General features: G+C 39.7%; 1 protein-coding gene across 2 annotated transcripts; it reads right to left on the reverse strand.

Annotated features, from left to right (window-relative positions):
- Window positions 1-706: 706 nt before the first annotated feature.
- Window positions 707-19,803, reverse strand: LOC131252976 (UNC93-like protein 3). Of its 2 annotated transcripts, XM_058253791.1 has the most exons (10): window positions 19,313-19,801; window positions 10,221-10,384; window positions 9,926-9,989; window positions 9,690-9,803; window positions 9,050-9,094; window positions 7,566-7,813; window positions 6,970-7,060; window positions 5,049-5,161; window positions 2,754-2,877; window positions 707-1,025 (listed from the first exon to the last, which is right to left on the reverse strand). In XM_058253791.1, exons 1-10 carry the CDS (start codon window positions 19,469-19,471, stop codon window positions 843-845), a joined length of 1,305 nt encoding a protein of 434 aa, XP_058109774.1. In that variant the 5' UTR covers window positions 19,472-19,801; the 3' UTR covers window positions 707-842. The 2 variants fall into 2 exon arrangements, with proteins under 2 accessions (XP_058109774.1, XP_058109775.1); XM_058253792.1 differs by lacking the exons at window positions 9,926-9,989; window positions 10,221-10,384 and having other exon boundaries at window positions 19,313-19,803.
- Window positions 19,804-20,862: the final 1,059 nt, after the last annotated feature.

A 20,862-nucleotide genomic window follows, 5' to 3' on the forward strand; every position in this document is an offset into this window, starting at 1 on the left:
GTAACACCTAATCCTCTCCCAAATCCAACCGTCAAAATCCCATTTCGTCGTTTACACCGAATGACTTCCAAGCAACACAACTTGTGTGGGTGCCCACACCACAACATTGGTGCTCACGCGGCTAATCACCGTCCGATTGTGACTTGAAGGTGATCCAAAGGTTGGGATGCCACATCAGAATCTCGCTTTGTAATCTGAGACGCTCAAATCTCCACGTGCAGGGCCCCTGTTCGTGTAATCCTAACCCTTGATATATTGTGGGTGCACCACATGATGATAATCACCATAGCCTGCTCGAATAAAGGGCCCATTTCCTTTCAGGTGGGCCCACACCTTCCCCCAATGCTCGATTAAAACTACAGTTCTCACGTGCTAGTGGGAAGGCTTGCTAACCCCACACGTGAAAAACTCCCAGAACCTCCATGCACCAATACGCACGTGCAAGATTTAGCTACACCATCAGGTGGGCCCACCATGTCGATGCCCTGATTTGGAAATCTGGGCAGCCCACTTATCATGTGGGCCAGAGTAGCAAAACAAATGGACACCTAGTTCCTTCATCTCCCCATCAACGAGGGGACCAGCCTGATTCTGGGCCAGGGAAAATGGCCAGTGGGACCCACCTGATGGACGGCTTGGATGTTCACCAAATGTGCCCACATTTGGATGGCCATGGCCTGTAGGGATGAACCCCTTAACACAGGCCTTCTCAAAATTACATCATCTTAAGACCACATATACGGGGAAAAAGAAAAACATCCAATCTCGACCATCGATCACACTGATCAGGTCGATATACATATCACCACAATTTTGCAGGAAAAATAAACCGGTGGACGACGTCAAGATCCAGAAGAGAAGGCTTTTTCTACGTGAAGTATTAGGATGAGAAACCCGGCCATCGAAATACAGAGTCCAACCACCATCACCAACAGCATTGCATGCATTGTGATGAGTGGGCTGATGAAGAACACGACCGCCGTCGTAGCACTTTGCCAGACCTTCAATTGCGCGAATGCCGCCTCCTGTCCAATATTTAGTTGGTATTAGCATTACATCTAGGCAGCCAAAAAATCAAAATGGTGGCAAATGGTCTGGGCTGGCCGGGCTGGTCGAAATCCAGCCTGCTTTGGGCTGAGTATCAGCTGAGTCTCAAGGCCTGTGGATTGGATCTGGACCGTGAGTTTTAGTCTTTTAGACCTGATGATCAATTGGACCAGACTAGGGCTTGCATCAGCCTAAAGCCAACCACATTCTGCCTTTCTTAGGGGTGGCAAAAGGCTGCAAACGCCCATCAAGTTTTAGGTCTGAAAGAGGTCAGGTTCAGGCATGTAATAAAGGCCGACACATTGGGTATGGGCCTCAGTTCGAAGCCCTAATAATTGAAAGGTTGGGTCTGGGCTAGAGAGAGATTTATGTGTAACATGATTTACAAAATAGCACAACATTCTTCAATGATAGATCGCATGTTCGAGCCCATCAATCACAAGTATGATTTGGCCTTTTAATGGTTGGAGCCCGTTGTTTAATGGTAGATCATGTGTTTCAACATTGGGCTCTCGGGTTTGAACCAAGCTTCTTCATCATCATCATCATCAAGCTGGGTTCAAACCCGAGACCAAAATGTTGAAATGCATGCAATCTACCATTGAATAATGGGTTCCAACCCTGAATAGGCCAAAATCATACTTGTGATTGATTGGTGAATTCCACCCATTAAATATCAAACATTGGTTGGACTTTTCCCTAATCACCCATTTCTAATCCTTGAGTCCTCCAATCAGTGGCTTGGATCCCAGACTGGTGTTAGTTTTGGTATAGGCCTCAACAGATGAAACGTTGAATCTAGTACTTGTGTACAGAATGTATGGATTGTGAACGATTGATAACTAACCAGCATAAACATTGATATTCCTGGATCTTCTCTCAAATAATAGTATTATGGAGCTTTAAAGGGGTGCCAAAAGAAAAACGTGAAGTCACCATCGATAGTATATGCCAGATTGTTCAATATGGAAGTAACCAAATAAAATAATATGCAGAAACCAATCAGCACTAAGGTTTGCAAATCAGTTTCAGTGTACCATGCCAGTCACCATCGATACCGGGTTTTATCCATAGTGACAAATCTCGTACTAGGCAATTTTCGGGAGATTTTCAAATTTTGAGGTTCTCCTCATGCTATTCTCAGGAACATCTCGCAAAAAATAAAATATTAAAAAATACTTATTCTAAATTAATAAACAAATTTAAATTTTAAATATATATTTATATAACAAATTCCTTAAGGTTTTTTACTATTTTTCGAGTTAATATCACCAAAAAAACGCAATGTTTTAAAATCTGACAAGATTTTAAAAACGCTATCTTTTAGTGTATTTTTCTTGATACTATCGCAAGATTTTCAAAATCTTGGCAATATTCATCACACCGATTGCATCGCCCCATATTGGCCCTCTTTCAGGCTGTTTTGGGCCGATACATCCATATCATTCACGGGTAATACCAATACGTATCAGGCGATACAAACCAATTTCAGACGATATGTCAAACCATAACTGGCACAGCTGAATTTATGAATATGAGGAGGGAAACTGATGCCACGATATGGACTAATATCAACTTTGATTGAGACACTCTCAGTTTCTAAGCTCTAATGCTTCATAGGAATAAAACACATAGAATGACTCTGAAAAGACCATTCAAAGAATGCTAATCAAATGCATGCATATAATGGCTTTGAGTCATATTACCGTGTTGCGCCTGAAGAGCATTCCGAGAATTGCATTGATCTGCGTATTGAAAACCCCATCGCCCACGCCCCATATGACGCTCATGAGCAGTGGATATACATACCCGAGTATTCCACTAGTTAAGCTTCATGGCAATAAAACATAATGTAAGTAACCAATAGATGTCTGCCAATTTCTTAGACATTCCACTCCTATTTATTAAAGAGAAACAAAAAGAACATCAAGACAGCAGTAATGATCTCCTTCAGCCAACGAATAAGCCAAGAAATTTAGAATCTTCCCACATGGGCAAACAATGTTTAATCTAGAAGCAATGTCCCGAATTTCATTGAAGATAAAAGCCATGTTATACAGCTCAAATAACTCTTTACACACCTACTGAGTGGCATTCAACGTATACCCTTTCACGAATGCCACAAGCATCTATATGGCAGCCCATCCACATGCCATGACATGAGCCAACATGATGAGATCCAAGCCAACCATCAGGTGGGTCCCACTGCATAGATGTCATTGCCCAACTATTAAACCAGCCTACTGATCGGAAGGGCCACAGTTTATTAAACAAATAGACTGCTGAAAACCTGGTCGAGTTTTTCTAAGGCGTCCATTTGTTTTTACAACACAAGATGATTGGACCAGCCTGATCTTTTGGGCAACGGCATCTAAACAGTGGAACCCTCTGATCGATGTCTTAAATCTCACACCTGTGTGCTAAGTTGGCACATGTGGTGGTGTGTGGATAGCTCATGGTTAAAACTGGGCGATTCCACTCAAAGTTCAGCCGAGTCAGTCTCGTCAAGTTGACTCAGTCACGTAAAAAGACTCAAAAAGATTACAACCAGTGTTTGTGATATTGATAATATCAACTGATAGTATCAGTATCGCACCACAGGGATACGAAACACCACTGAAATACATCCATTTCAGCATATCGACAATAGTATCGCAATATATCGCATTGTATCAACAATACCATCTATACAATGCAAAATTTTCACAATATTGTCGGCATATATAAGGTTGTGTCAACGATACATTCAATATTATTTAAACCAACGGCGATATCGACCCTTCCCTTTTTTCTCAAAAAAAAAAAAAAAACTCTGTAATCACTTTTTCTTCTCAATTCTTTGACTTCTAATCCCTAAGGTGAATCCGACCAAGTCCCTTCAATTATTTGGAGGAGAAACCGGATTTTTTTGTGGAAATCAAGATCGGACAGTGGGGGTGCCCAATTTTGAAACCACGAGGTTTTTTTTTTTTTTGTAAATCTCTGATCTGGGGATTTGGGGAAAATGGGGGAAATTGCTTGTGTTTTCAACATGCATTCTTAAATTTATAAACAACATGAATTGATTTTGAATACAGTTGCATCACTTTTGTCATACAATGCATGGTTTAAGATCCTATACAAAGGAAAACCAATATGTTTTTGTATCCCAAGGGTGCGACACATCTGTCGATACCAATATGGAAAACATAGATTATGACCCAATTCACTTAGTTTACTGTAAAATGGGTCAAAAGGGTTTTGTTTTATTTATTTAAAATTAAATTATTATTTTTTTTTAAAAAAAAAAAGAAGAAGAAGAAGAAGAAGAAGAAGAAAGGAGGCAGATGAGAGTTGCAAATTGAACTTTCACAACTATTTTAAACATTACTTCATTCAAGTTATTTAGTTATTAAATAATGAATCAAGCCCCTCAAAAAAATCGAGTTGAGTCGAGTAAGTTTTTGGGTTTTGAACTATGGATGGCTTCCATATACACGCACCTAGGATTAGAAACCATTATATTAATATTACCGGAATGATCACAAGTGAGGTATTCAAAAACGGTTGCCTAACAGCCATTACGTAAAGGTAACGGTGAGACCCATTATGCAATACAGGGCTTTAAAGCCCAATCTAAAAAATAAAAAAATAATAATAATAAATTTAAAAAATAAAATAAAATAAAATTTAAGGCTTGTAATGGCTGTTACAACTAACAAGCCCATAACAGACAAATATAGGACTGATATATTTTTCCTTTTTAAAAAAATTTGTCCGTTACAAGGCTGTAAAGCCATTACAGCCCCAGTAACAGTCGTAACAGCACATATGATAAGAGCCATACGGGCAGCCATTATGCCAACCATTAACGTTACCACATACCTTGATAACAAGACAAATAAATACAACTGTTTACAAGTTGCAAGTGTAGTCCTGCACTTAGATGCGCTCAAAAAAGTATATAAGCATCGCTCCTATAGGAACTTTCAGAAAGTAGAGTTGACTGGCAAACATCTTACCTGTATTTCAGCAAAAGCCATAAGAGTACAAGCATCTGAAGAAAAGCTCCACCAGAAACGATCAGAGTGATTGAAGATAGACCAGAAGTAAAACGCCCAGCAACCAATGAACACTGGCACAAACAGTTTTACCGGCCCATCAAAAGTCATGACATGCATCTTGATCAAACTAAAATTACACAAAACTTGTGGAAGGAGTTTTTTTAAAAAAAAAAAAAAAAATTTTAAGATTTGATAAAGGACGCCAAGCCTGAATTTGGATGCACAAGTGAAATGGATTGCAAACATTCATTTTAATCAAAGAGGAAATGACAAAAAGAAACTGACATTTAGTGGCGGTAGAAATGAGGACATCTAGTAGCAGTTGAAATGAGGATACAGCCCTCAAAATTGCAGCCCATTATTTCAAGTCCAACTTGAAGAAAATGCAATCGCAATTTGGATTTTAGAGAGTGGTCACTCAAATAAGCAGTAAGGAAATCACGTCTTGGTCCTTTCCACTCCATTAGACTATTAATTGCAACAAAATTCAATACTACACCCGAACACACCCTATGAGTAAGACCAGTCTCAGTTTAGACATGTTTGGAACTTAATTATAGGTGATCTCTGTCTGGGAGACTTGTTATGAGTAACATCAGTTTAGAATTGGATTAACATGGGAAACATAAAACTTCGAGAGTGATTGAGCAAAGAAAAAGGCATGAAAGAAATGTATTAGAAAATTGATTCTAATTTAAGACTAGGATGTCAACCACCAAGACCATTTTCTTAACCAGTTGTGGAGAAGTTCAGGGAGAGGAGAAAGGGTCTCAAACTGGTCTTTATTGACTTAGAAAAAGAATCGATGGAGGAAAATCCAGTGGGTGTTGGGAAAGAAGTCACAAGTGGATATATCAACATGGTTGAGGACATCTACATGAGAGCGGTAATTAACGTGAGGACCACTTGTGGAGAGCAGTGAGTTTCCAGTTACCGTAGTCTACACCAAGGATGAGCTTTGAGTCCACCTATTTTTGAATTGGTTATGGAAGAGCTAACTTAGCATTTACAGGTAGAGGTCTTGTAGTTTATGTTGTTTGTAGATGACATGGTTTTTAATAGTGCTGATGATTGCTCATGAGATCGTGATCATTGTAGCGTGTGCTGACAGCGTTACTCTATGTGCAATTCATTGGGTGCGGGTCTCTAGATTTGAGTTGCGGCTGTACCCCACATAACAAACCATTATAGTGATAAGGTTCCAACTTCTAATAAAATAAATTAACAAATAAAATATCTACTTCAATTGTCAAGATTCATACTATTCCAATGAACCAATACTTGCGTCATTTTTCAAGATTAGTCTCGTCTTATGAAGGAATTTCTGGAATAGTTGATAACTGGTAGTTGGATGGCTCAAACAAAGCAGAATATGGTCTCACCCAAAAAAATGACAATCTTGACTATTATCATAGCAATAGCCTAGGTGATTATGGCAATAGTATTCCTCGTGAACATCTGCAACAACCTGCACTTCTAGTTTGTATGAAAATATTTTTGTGGTTTACAATCATGTAATTTTTGAAAAATGCGAGAAACTAATTTAAAGTGGTAAACATGGCCTAAAAGCTTTCTAGACTTCTAGTTGATGAAGTTTTATCATCTTTTGGATTCTTTGGATTTTTGGCAAAAGGAACTTGCAATAGCAAATTCAGGTCTTTGATAGGGATCTCTCAATGAATGCCTCTCATTGAATCCTCTAACCTCATAAGCACCCATAGTTGTAAGAGATGCAAATCTGTGAACAAAAATGCAATTCGAAAATAACAAAGATATATTAAGGAGATAGGTCATCAGAAACCAATGACTTTGTAATAGACTCCATGATGTTAAGATTAACTGCACGAGTTAATAGGGGAAGATGCATTTTCATACTTACTATTGCATCAGCAGCCCCATATACTGCCATTGCACCACCAACGCCTGACGCCCCAAGTGCTGGTGTTATAACATGTTTAGTGAATTCAGCCCTGATGTCAGAAAGGCAATGATACATTAGAGAGAGAGAGAGAGAGAGAGAGAGAGAGAGGTAGTGGAAGAGAGGTAATACATGACTAATTAGGGGTCCCGAAGCCGCTAATGTACAATGTGGGGCCCATGATTCACTGATCCAACCATTGGTCTGACTGATGAGACCTAACATCCATGGGAGATGCCTAAAAAGTCCCCCAGATAGAAATATCTCACTTTCACTGGTCACCTACACTTAATCCAGCAACAATCGTCCACATTCAATGAATAAATGACCAAAGATCAAAGAATCAGAATCTTCCAATCTGGGAAATGTTTGGGGCATCCCTTCCATAGTGGGGCCAACCATGTCAACAATCTAGATCATGGAAACACGAGCATCACTGTACGGAGCTGAAAGCCCTAGAAAATAAGACATTTGCTTATGCTTGGGACAAAATAATTCCTCTTGACTTAAATAACTACGAATATCAGCAAGAAATATGTATGCAATCCAGCATTTACCACACAAATGCTTGCTGTAATCCTGAATAGGCAAGAAGAGGGATAATCAACAGCATTTTTTTGTCGCACAGAGGCGAAATAACCGACATCAATAGTGATCCAACAGAAGAGCTGAAACTGGCAGACTGTTTTTGAAGATCTCCATTTCCATCCCTTTTATGCAAGAAGCACATTAATATGGTACCCAATATCATGCTCCCAAGGAAGACAGTGAATAACAAAGTTGTGCCACTGATGCTTTCACCTTCCTGCCAAATAAATTGTGAAAATGCCAATTATCAGTTATATGACCTGAACAATGTTGCCTGAACCATGAACACACACCCCACCCTCCCAGGGCCCATACTCCATAGTTCAATAATTTAGACCATCAGTCTATTTAGCCCCACTGTGTGTAGACCATGGCCAAAAATCTCTCAGATTGGAAGATCCTAGCTGCCAATCTTGGGCCTTTTTGGTTGAATGTGGACTGGCCTTTTCTCTGCTTAACCATCCATTGCATGCCACAGATTGAAAGGCTAGGATTGCCCCAATCAAGCATATTTTCGGGCATGGTCGACACACCATGAGACCCAACAGATCAATGAACTATGGGACCCATTGTAAAACCCAAGCACGCTGTGCATATATCCTAAGGTTGAGGATCGTACAATAACACAATGGGAATGAGATATCAAATATCACTCCAAAGTCACTAAAGTACTCAATTTGCTTAGTTGGTTTAAAACCATGAATCATATGATCCATTCCATTACTGACTTCTAAACTAGAAAAGAGATTTAAAAAAAAAATCAGAAAATATGCAAAAGAAAATGTAATAATTAGGACGTATGAGGAAGGTGTAATTTTTTTTATTTATTTATTTATATTTTTAAAGGTAGGAAGGTATGAAATTTTATAAGTAACAAAGGAAAAAAGTATTAGGGCATGGGTGGGAGATCTTGAGGAGTAGTTGCTGGATGAAAAGTTTGTGGTGGGTCGATGTTGCAATGTAGTTTTGGGCTCTGAGGATGTGGGTGGATTGAGGACAACATAGTTGTGTGGATTATGACTCTTCGTTTTAGTTATCATTATTAAAGAGGAAAATGAAATAGTTACCGTTTGGGCGCAAGTTATTTTTAATTCAGGTTTTCAGCACTGTTTATCAACATGAAAGCACTGGCAATATAATAAAACCACCACCATTTTTCTAACATGTAATATATATTACGATCAGAAAACATACATAGAATCCCATTAAGAATATCTAAGGAATTTGCTCAAAGGAGAAATAAGCAGTATTTCTCTACAATTAGACAAGCACTACTATCATAGAGAAGATTCAAACACAGCCGATAAAATGCATAAAACATCATATGACACACTAAGGTGTTTTTTCCATAAGAAAAAACCCAAATACAAACACCCAACAATCACCGACAAAGGATAATAAATCGGGTTAACTAAAACTATCTAAAAGAGCTTATAATGCAAAAATAACATACCTTTCCATTTTTCAACAGCACTAGAGTGAGTAAATTGCCGATGACCTGATATTTGAAAAATCAGCATTATGTGCTAAGTAGATGCCAATAAACAAGACGAACAAAAAGGGAACCCATTGAGAACACGAGGAATTATATGATCCTTGGCCCAAGGATATGCATATAACCATGAGTGGCTGATGGTTAGGCGATCCAAACTGTTGATGTGGTCGGCCCCAGTGTGTGGAAGATGCCACAAATATTTAACAAGATAATCCAAAGCCACTGATTAATGGCATGAAAAAAGCAGGTAAAAGAAGAAAGCAACAATTGGAATTAAATGGGACTGGATCATGGTGTGCCGTAAAGGCCGTTACGTGAAGGTAACGGTGGCAACTGTTACACGTGACGGGGTCGTAAAGGCCGATAGCCTCGATCTTCCAATATGGGAATTTCTCTCATGAGGTCACTTAACAGTCTGGGGTGAGGCACATCATATCAATGGTCTGGACCACGAAAATACTGGCCCCACTTTGCATGAATGAAAGGCTTGAGGATAATGTATGTGTCCTCAGGCTGAGGGTCATAAAATTTCTCTGAGAATATATTGTTCTGGTAATGGAATAATTACAACCCTCGTAGAAGTAGAATAACCAATCACCTGTGTACTTGCAAACATCCCCCAAAATTCCCCATTGAAGTTACCAATGACTGTTCCTTCATGTAAATGGCAATCTTTTGCATGGCTTCGAGCAGCAGAAGTGAGATATGTTCCCTGATATGCCAGAATAAGGGCAGCCAAGAGATTAGTCTCTCTGTCAATTCTTGAAGAAATGATTTTCAAGAGAACAGAACAAGAATATTATGATTAATGATCTTATGCATATGCCTGCCCACCTGCCCAACCCAAATTAAAGATGCAGCAAAACCAAGGTATACAGAAGCAGGCACCATTGTATACCTGCACAAGGAAGAAGGGAAAAAGAAAAAATAAAATAAAATCAGTTCCAATAGAAATCTTCTCTTTCCCCCACCAAACGAACTCCTAGATTTCAGTCATCAGGCAATTAGAATAAAGGGCCCAAACACACAAAAGAAAGTGAACATTTTCAAGTCCATGCATGGTATCAATTTATATCCCAATAGTTACATAGTTGAGAATAAGATAAGAGAACTGTGGTATGAAGTGTACCAGGACGGTTTCAAATTCGATGCGATGAACAACAAATAACCAGTAGTGCCGAGAACCAAAGCGTTCTTTGATCCCAGATTCCTAACCATGGGAGAAGCCACTAATGAAAACAAAGTGAACGAAAGATACAATATTCCCATTGAAGTAGTTCCCAAGTCTTGCTCCTGAGAAGACGCACAAACATCGATTGCAAAACCAGTTAAGAAAACAAAAGGCCTAGCTTCCAGTTACATAGAGCACAATGAGAACAGAAGAAACCCAAACCTATATTTGGAAACCCATTAAGGGACAAAAAACAAAACAAAATCAGCAAATGCAAAACCAGCTAATAATCAAAAGGAGTAAAATATCAAAAATCAAAAATCATTTTGATGTAAAACACATCATGAAGAAAGCACAGCGCAAGAAGTCATCAGGAATACAATCCTACAAAGGAAAAAGAGAAGAATCAAAATGCCAAAATAGCAAACCCAACCACAAAAGAAGGCTATCGAGAAAATGAAACAACCCAAAACACTAACTTTATAAACCATCAGGAATAACAAATGCCGTACTGCATTTTTTTTAAGAACCATCGGGCACCAAGGAAATAAAATGACACGTGTTGCCAATTTGCAAAAAATAAAAATAAAAAATCATCAAGAATATAAACTAAAATAATCTGAATCACTCATTTCAAAATCATCAAGTGTGTGGGAATTCCAATCTGCAATTGTTAAACCTGTCAATAAGACAAACAGCCAACTACCAATCTATAAAAACACCCAAATCACCCACTTGCCAAAAATGCATCTAAAAAATAAAACAAACCTAAATTGCTTATAAAAACAAAATAAATAAGATAAAACAACCCAAATCACCAGTAAAAACCCATCGAAATAACTATATTTCCTTATGTTGTTGCAAATCAATCAAGAAACTAAGGTTGTGTTTCGATCCAAAACTAAAACAAATTGTAAGGGGTCATTTGGATGCCTATATGATGTAGGACCAATGTATGAACCAAATATCATGTGAGATCAAGTAGTAAAATTATGATAATTAACAAAAAAACACAAACATTGCCACAATCATCACAAATACCACGAAAACAACCCAAATCACCAGTAAAAACCCATCGAAATAACTATATTTCCTTATGTTGTTGCAAATCAATCAAGAAACTAAGGTTGTGTTTCGATCCAAAACTAAAACAAATTGTAAGGGGTCATTTGGATGCCTATATGATGTAGGACCGATGTATGAACCAAATATCATGTGAGATCAAGTAGCAAAATTATGATAATTAACAAAAAAAAAAAAAAACACAAACATTGCCACAATCATCACAAATACCACGAAAACCAAAAGAATAATAATTCTAACCTAGGTTACCAACATTGTCACACAAGATCATTAGATAAAATAAAACTAGGATCTAATGGATGTAGGGACATCCAATTAGCATATGGTAAAAGTCTATTTCAAAGTAAAATGCCTAATACAACACGGTAAAATTAGGGTTAGGGGTATTAGGGAAATATATAAATTATGGTTTATGGGATCAAATTGGGTAAAGGAATTAAAGGGTTCATAGGTTAGGATGTGGGAATAAGGGTTTTGGATAGAATGGGTGTAAGGATTTTGAGTGAATTAAAGAATGGAAAAAGTTAGGGTTTGGTAATTTGGGAAAGTAAGAAAGTCAAGGATTTTAGGTTTAGGGTTACGATTTTGGAAAAGAGAAAAGGGAGTTTTGATTTTAAGGGTAACGGGAAAGTTAGGTTTGGGAGAAGATGAAGATTTACGATGGGAGAATTGAAGAACTTTGAAGAAAATACATTAATAGAGGGAAAAGAGATGATAATGTGGGGATACATGGACACCTCGCATTTCCATTGATGAAGATTAGCCTCACATCAATCTCCCTTCCAAATCACATAGAAGTATCTTCAAATCTCATGAAGATGGAAAAAGAAGAAGAAAATGAGCAAAGCTTCTTTGTTTTTTTTTTTTACAAAATCCAATGAGAGAGAGGCCACACACACCTCCTCTTTTTATAGCTCCAAGAAGTTTTAAAAATTACAAATATCATCATCTTGTGAATTTTACCGAAAATAGCCCTAGTCAAAATAAAATCAACTAAAATCACTCATAATGGTGTTCAAACATAACATAAACAAAACTAAATCCTATAAGCTGATAAAGTCTAAGAAAACTAGTGTGGATGATCCACGATCAATAGCCCGATCATGTGATCCAACGGCCCAATCGTCACGTCCCTCCAATCCAACGGTCTGCATCACTCCATAAAGCAGCCCATGTGCATCTTCCCAGTGTGGGGCCTTCTAGATACTCACACATGCACATGGGGTCTTCAGCACGATCAAGGATACTCGCTTAACCACAAGGAAACTGGTGCGGCCCGCCTCCTCCTCTAATACATACGCAAAGGTGTACATGACGTGATGTCCTCATCAACTCTCCTCGGTTGAGAAGAGTTCGCCTCTGGCGGACTAAAAACACTTGTAATGCTCCAAAATGTTTGTATCCAAATGTAGTAGCTCGTCCTCTGTGATCTAAATACTATCTGAAATCAGCTTGTGCTTCCACTTGATGAGGAATTTCTAAAATCTCCTATGGCGAGTGGAAACCACCTGTGCATCCAGTATGTCTTCGATTTGTTCACTTCGAGCAAGCAAGGAGCGTAAAGGTGGCAAAGGCTTGGATGATTGATCAGGTAAGGGCCATGGGTTTGGGACTAAGTCATGGTCTGTGGATGGATCAACGGGCGAAGTAGCAAGACCCTTGTATGTACTAGATCTTCCACATTAAAAGTACAACTAATTCCCATGGTAGGTGGAATGTCTACTACATACGCATTGGGACCCGGTTCCTGCATTATTTTGTATGGTCCTGCGTTACACGCTTGTAACTTTTTAACAGCCTCATGTGGGAACTGTTCAGACCTCATACAAATCATAACATAATCTCCTACTTAGAATTCATGAAACATGCGACTAGAATCAGCAAACACTTTGTATTTTTCAGTACTTAAATTAATTCACTTCCTGATCTCACTATGCAACTCATATATGTGACATGCAAACTCATATGACGACTCATATGGCCTATGGGACACAGACATAGGTATGAGATCTATAGGTTTCCTAGGTTTGTAGCTATGCATAACCTCAAATGGACTCATGCCTATGGACCTATTAATGGAACTATTATATGCTAACTCGGCTATAGGCAAAACAGTATCCCAAGTTCGGACGTAATCACTCACAAGACATCCCAAGTCTTTAGAGCTTTTATCTATCATGGATAGGGGATGTTTGGAAAATCATCCATCAAGGGTACACTAGTCCATTCATCAAGTGGGCCACATGTGGAAGAAAAAATAAACAATTAAGAAAATGATGACCAACGGTCTATGTTCGAGGTACACACGCCCAACATGATCAATGGGCTGAAATGATTTTTAGGATGGGCAGTAGGCCTCACCATGATATACATGTTATAACAATGCCGTCCATTTCTTTCACCAACTCATTTTAAGAGATGAACCCAAACATGAGGCAGATCCAGATCTCAAAAGGACCACGCCATAGGAAATAGTGGGGAAAATGATGCCCACAGTTGAAATTTTCCTAGGGCCCATCATGGTGTTTATTTTCCATCCAACTCGTTCAAAGGTTACACTAACTTGGATGAAGATAAACACAAATATCAGCTCAATCCAAAACTTATGTGGCCCCAAAAAGTTTTTAATGATGGGTGTTCAATCCCCATTGTTTCCTGTGGTGTGGTCTACTTGAGATTTAGATATGCCTCATATTTGAGCTCATGCCCTAAAATAAGCTGGTGAAAAAAATGAACAGAGGAGGGGATATAAGACATACATCACGGTACTACTAGTACGCCACAAAGCTTGGGGCTGCAAATCCCATCTCCCTTTTCTCGATGCAACAGTACCTTTGCTCTCCACTTGTCTCGACCCCCACAAAACAAAGGAGGAGAAAACAGGTTGGGAAAGATGGAGAAAGGAGAAGCCAGTCAGAGGTATGGATGATTCGGGCGGACGAGTGGTACTAGCCAGATTTCACTTACACACACACACACACACACACAGACCGCTGCTTGCTGTGCATCTCCCCCTCCACCATAAATTCAAAGAGATGAGCGCTGCCTGCTATGCATCTTCCCCTCCACCATTTGCCTGTAACTTATATAAGTGAAATCCCACCCCTCCCCAATGTAACTTGCCTGGACATTTTGCCTATAAGTGACTTGCATGTTGTAAGTCAACACCCCTAAAATTAAAAAAATAAAATAAAAAATAAAAACCACCACCACCTGCAAGTGACTTACAAGTTCCAACTAATTCAACTTATAGTATCCAAACAACCCCTAAAACTGCAGTTCAGTGAAAAGGAAAAATAACCAACTTGTAATGATACCTCATGATACTCACCATGTGAAGTAGCCCTCAGTTGCAGCTACACTTCTTTCAAATCGACTTGAAAGCAGTGAAGTTGCAATTTAGAACCTAAGGTCCCTCAGAAATGAATATAAGGAAACTAAAACTGCCCTATTGTTGTCAGAGAAGATGTCTTAAATCTTCTGAGTTGCTCGACCAGTCAAGCGGGTCGCTAGGCTAGTCAAGGCCATCTCGACTCGAAGTCTAGCGAGCACAGATTTTTGGTGTCCGGGCCGCTCGACCAATCAAGGGGATGGCTCGACCAGTCGAGGGGGTCCCTCGACCAGTCGAGGTTACGCAGATCCTGCGCGGATTGCATAAATTTGAAGCGGTTTCCGAACTTTTCCAAACTAGGTGCGTAAATGGAGTTTCCTAAACTATAAATAGGGGTCCCTGGGGCTATTCTAAGGTATTCTAAAGGGTTCTAGGGTTATCAAAGGGTGTAGCAAGGGTGAGATTCGAGGTTGTTCGAATCGAGTAAGTCCTCCCTCTTTGTAATTGATGCTTTCATAGTGGAATTTTGTCGCTTTGTGCCGTGGTTTTTTTCCCGAAAGGGTTTTCCACGTTAAATTTGTGTTCTCTTGTATTTGCTTGGTGTCATTGTATTGCTATCCTAGATCTAGATCTGTGTGATTCCGCAGGCCAAAATCCCAAAAAGTGGTATCAAAGAAGTCGTTGGGGCACAGATTCGAATCTGAGGGATTAGTAATAATGGGAAGCACTAGGTATGAGATTGAGAAGTACTCAAGGAAAAATAATTTTGAGTTATGGAAGATCAAGATGATGAGTTCCTTAATCAAGCAAGGAGAAGATAGTGCTCTTGAGGAGCGGAAGTCTACTATGACTGATGATAATTGGAATACTCTTAATAAGAAGGCCTTATCATCAATCCATTTATGTCTCACGGATGAGGCTCTCTACAACATCATGAGGGAGAAAACTGCGGCTACGTTATGGGCGAAGTTAAAGGATGTCTATGCGAAAAAATCCTCTGAAAATCGCCTGCACTTGAAGCGGCAATGGTATAACTTCAAGATGGCAGAAGGTGGAGATCTGGAGGTTCACATCAGCAACTTTAATAAATTGGTTTGCAAATTGCTGGATACGGAGGAAGTGATGAAAGATGAAGAACAAGCATGTATGTTGTTGAATTCTCTTCCGGCGTCGTATGAGTCATTCAAGAACACTATGTGCAGCACGAATAAAACCCTGAGTGTCGACACCGTTATCTTAGCCCTTCAAGGGAAGGCTATGAGAAAGTTAAACGGCGACATGGGAGCAACTTCTGATACACTGTTTACAAGGGGTAGGAATTCTTAACAAGGTACAGGTTCTTCAGGTTCTAGATCCAAATCCAAGGGTAAGGACAAAGGAAAGGTAAAGTGCTAGAACTGTGGGAATGAAGGACATGTGAAGAAGGATTGTGAAAATTCTAAATCAAAGAGAGAAGATTCTGAGGCTTCATACAGGGAGGCCAATGCTGCCACGTCAGATGGATCGAGTGGATGTGATGGTAATGTTTTGTCTGTGTCCACGATCAGACGGTCATACGATGATCGTAAGGGCGAGTGGATTCTAGACACGGGGGCATCTTTTCACATGATTCCTCATCGGAGTTGGTTCACCAGCTACAGGGAGTGCGATGGTGGACAGGTATTTATGGGCAATGATATTACCTATAATGTTGTGGCTGTTGGTACGGTGTGTATCAAGATGTTTGATGGGGTGGAGCGTACCTTGACTGATGTCAGGCACGTTCCTGACTTAAAGAAGAATCTGATTTCTCTTGGTGTACTTGAGGCAATGGGCTGCAAGTTCACAGGTATTGATGGTGTTCTTAAGGTATCTAAGGGGGCACGAGTAATCATGAAAAGGCAACGACTCGGTAACTTGTACAGGTTGATCAGAAGCACTTCAAAAGGTAGAGCTGCAGTGAATATAGCGGATTCCACCTCTACACATGTGTGGCATGCTAGGCATGGCCACATAGGCAGGCAGGGCAGGAAGCTAAGACGTGCGGACAGGGATATAGAGCAAATGGAGCAGCCACCTGTGAGAAGAATCACACGGCATGATCATATGATATCAGCGAGGTACATGAACAACTCCAATATCGCAGGGGATTCATCTTCTATACAGATGGCTCTAGGTGAACCTGGTGTTAATAAGTAAAAGGTGACTATATGCAATGTGATGGATTCGTTGTACCAGACAGACATATGGGAGCGGGTGGAGCTTCCAATGGGCCAGAGAGCGGTTGGATGCAGGTGGATCTTCAGGAGGATACAGCATAGATACAGGGCGAAGTTGGTAGCGAAAGGTTATGCTCAGAGAGAAGGGATCGGCTTCTTAGAGATATTCGCGCCGACAGTATAGCAGGTGTCTATTAGATCCGTGATTGGCGTTGTTGGCCAATGTGATCTTGAACTGGAAGGATGGATGTGGAGTCTGCACTTCTGCAAGGAAAAGTGAAAAGCAGATCTACATGAAGCAACCAGAGCGGTTCGAAGTTAAAGGGGCTGAGAAAAGACTTTGCAGGAGGTCGTGGTTCGACCTGTCGCCTAGGCAGTGGTTTGATTCCTTCATGGTGAGTCAGGAATTGATGACATGTAAATCGCCAATTATGACATGTCTGAAATCAATGTACTAAAGAATCGGTTAAGTGGGACATTCAGGATGAACGATCGGGAGGCTGCAAAGATGGTTCTCGGCATTGAGACTGAAAGAGGAGTAGGCTTTGGTAATCATAGGAGGAATACCTTGTGTGTAGGTATTAATCAAGGATGTGATGGGCCACGTAAAGCCGGAGAGCATTCCCTACGCATCTCTCATCAAGTTTTCCTCAGGACATGTCCCAAAATAGATGTATCTCATGAGCCTTATTCGAATGCGGTTGGCAGTGTATGCCAAGGTCTGGATTAGATAGGTTATTTCACAGGCTATCAGTGTTGTGAGCAAGTACCCCGGCAAGCAATATTGGGTAATGGTGAGATGGTAAGAAGACTACGTCTTTCCTTTTGAGAAGACGGGAACAAAGGTGGTTAGGCACGGAGACTCGGATCCGGCAGGCATGTTCACCTAGATCGTTCCTGCAAAGAAGTTCAAGTTCTGTGAAACTTCTCTGGGCTTAGCGATGGCAGAAAAGTAGGATGGAGTGTGCACGAGAAGCTATGATGTGATGCAAAGATAAGAGAAGAGGTCAAGGAGCTACATGTTTGAAGATTGAAGACATGGTGGAGATTGTTGTCAGAGAAGATGTCATAAATCTTCTGGGTTGCTCGACCGGTCGAGTGAACGGGTCACTAGGCTAGTCGAAGCCATCTCGACTCGAAGTCCAGCAAGCACAGATTTTTGGTGTCCGGGTCGCTCAACTAGTCGAGGGGATGGCTCGACCGGTCGAGGGGGTCCCTCGACCAGTCGAGGCCTCAGCTCAACCAGTCGATGTTACGCAGATCCTGTGCGGACTGCGTAAATTTGAGGCGGTGACTTTTCCGAACTAGGTACGTAAGTGGAGTTTCCTAAACTATAAATAGGGGTCCCTAGGGCTATTCTTAGGTAATCTAAGGCTTCCTAAAGGTATTCTAAAGGGTTCTCGGGTTATCAAAGGGTGTAGCAAGGGTGAGATTCGAGGTTGTTCGAATCAGGTAAGTCCTCTCTCTTTGTAATTGATGCTTTCATAGTGGAATTTTGTCGCTTTGTGCCGTGGTTTTTTCCCGAAAGGGTTTTCCACGTTAAATCTGTGTGTTCTCTTGTGTTTACTTGGTGCCATTGTATTGCTATCCTAGATCTAGATCTTTGTGATTCCGCAGGCCAAAATCCCAACACCTATTTCCTCTTAGCTGAACTAAATTACTGCATTCAACTAAATTCAATACTTCATCACAAACTCAATACTATCTGAACCATCAATTTCAAATCCTAGAAAGGCAATAACAGCCCATCTAATATGTGTATGTGTCAGTGTATAATAAACCCAAATTGCCATTTTGCAGAAGAGATAAAGAAAAGGAAGACAAATCACTAAAATAGAAACTTGTAAAAGAGAAAATCAGACCAGTACATAAAACAAAACAACCCAAATCAACCATTAAACCTATCAAGATAACCAAATTCCTGTCAGCAATTACAAAACCCATAAAGGTAAGTTCCCCATTTTCCAAAATCACATCACAATAGACAGAATCTGCTAGAAACAACATCAAGGAAACAGTACACAAGTGCAGTTGATGGTTCAGTAATCCAAACCATCCATTTACTGGACCCAACCATGGATCGACGGTGCCCAATAATCTCCCAGATTGGATAATCTTTCCACCAATCATGGGAGTCAGTTGAACAATTACCACTGTTGTATTTATCTTCTAAACCATCTATTTGCAGGCCATAAATTGAAATGCTACAATTGACATATCAATGAGATTCTTCTGGTATGGTCCATCCACAGAGTGGCCCAAAAAACCAATGGTCTGGATGACATAATTCCTAATCACCAGATCTCAAAACCCATCAATCAAGATACCAGAATTCCATTCCCATTTCCCTAAATAAACACACAAAAATGCAATCCCAGCAAAACCCATCAAACCAAAAACCCCAAAAAAATCACAAGTTCCTGAAAATCTCCACTCACCGTATTCACTGTACTCTCCAGATTCTGCGCTGCGCCATAGGCGCTGAATATGAACAGGAATGCAAAGCTCAAGATATGAGCATCTCTTGCATGGTTTATCAGCGGCTCGCCAGCAGCAACAAGCGGTGCTTCCTCTTCACGGGAATCGACGGAATCCATGGCAATGGAAAATGAATCTATCTCAATTGCAATTCGATTTCTTCAGTCGGTTGAATCAAATAGAGAAAAAAAAAAGGAGCGATGGTTGCCGGCAAGATTCATGAGAGGTAGAGGACATACGAAAGCAAATGGATTTGAGATTGTTTTGATTTTCTGAATGGGATTTTTTAATATGGTTAGAGCTTGAAATCATCGAAGAGAGAGACGATTTATGAGGTTTGAATATGCATGTTTGGTAGATTAAAATATTGCAATATTTTCAAATTGGAAAATGGGGTTTTTTAGAGTTTTTCTTTTTTTATTCTTTTTTTATTTTATTCCCGCGTAGAGGAAAAACAGTAGGTGAGATCGTTTTGCCTCAGTCGCGACTTAGAGTCCAACGTGTGTCGCCGGCCACTGGGGCAAACATGATGACATAATCCGATGATTTAAGCCGTCCATATTAATCAGAATTGATATAAATAAGCTATTATCATACAGAGAAGCTTATGTGATGATCCCTATCTATGATTTTTTAAATTGAATGCGAACCATTGAAATTTTCTTCTCTTGTGCTAAATTCATCTACTGAAAGTGATGATCAAAACCATCCGTTCAATGTAAGTTCCTAATTTTAGACTGCATATCATTGATTCCAAAATATGAACAGTTATGATCAACGAACTGCTCAGCATGTGGGACCGTGTGGGTTGCAATATATGCTGTAATCTGAGTCGCGACAGAGGCAAAACGAAGTGAACTGGGGGAGAGGAATTAGATTGCGTGCTGACTGTGGAGGGGAAGCATTTATGTATTTTATCCGCTCATTAGCATCCATTTTGACATATAATTTCATGTATTTAGCTCAAAAATAAAGTATATCCAAATATCAAGTGGACCACATCATAGGAAACAGCGTGAATTGAACTTTCACCGTTGAAAATTTCTTCCATTGAAGTTTTAGATAAAGGTTATATTTTTTCCTTTAAGCCGTTTGTGTGTGACCTTATAAACAAGTTGGATGACAAATAAATATCATTGTGGGCCTTAAGAAGGTTTCTACTATGAAAATCATTATTCCCATTGGTTTTTATGGTGTTGTTCAATTGAGATTTGGATATATATAAATTTTGATCTCAAAACTTAAAATGAGCTGGAGAAAATAAATGAATGGCTTGAATAAATGACATGCATTACAAGTGGGGCAAACAAAATTTACTCATCAGGATAAAAGTGAATTGAGGAGGTTATTAATTGAAAACTTTCATAAAAGTCAAGAATCCTCTTGACGAAAAGAATATGGCCCCACTAAATTAAGGATCGATGCCACCCATCAACCAACCTGGTATGTTAACTTAAATTGAATAGCTGTGAACACATGATAAATTTATTTATAAAATAAATAAATTAAA

The sequence above is a fragment of the Magnolia sinica genome, chromosome 8 (genome assembly GCF_029962835.1).
Source record: "Magnolia sinica isolate HGM2019 chromosome 8, MsV1, whole genome shotgun sequence".
NCBI classification, from domain to species: domain Eukaryota; kingdom Viridiplantae; phylum Streptophyta; class Magnoliopsida; order Magnoliales; family Magnoliaceae; genus Magnolia; species Magnolia sinica.

Bases quoted from the DNA above. Each gene is read 5' to 3' on its own strand.
- LOC131252976 (XM_058253791.1), bottom strand. From the start codon at position 19,471: ATGGATTCCGTCGATTCCCGTGAAGAGGAAGCACCGCTTGTTGCTGCT. The intron at 7,814-9,049 runs GTATGTTATTTT...TTTATTTGGCAG, and splicing joins TGCTGTTGAAAAATGGAAAG to GAAGGTGAAAGCATCAGTGG. The intron at 1,026-2,753 runs GTAATATGACTC...AATATTGGACAG, and splicing joins TGCTCTTCAGGCGCAACACG to GAGGCGGCATTCGCGCAATT.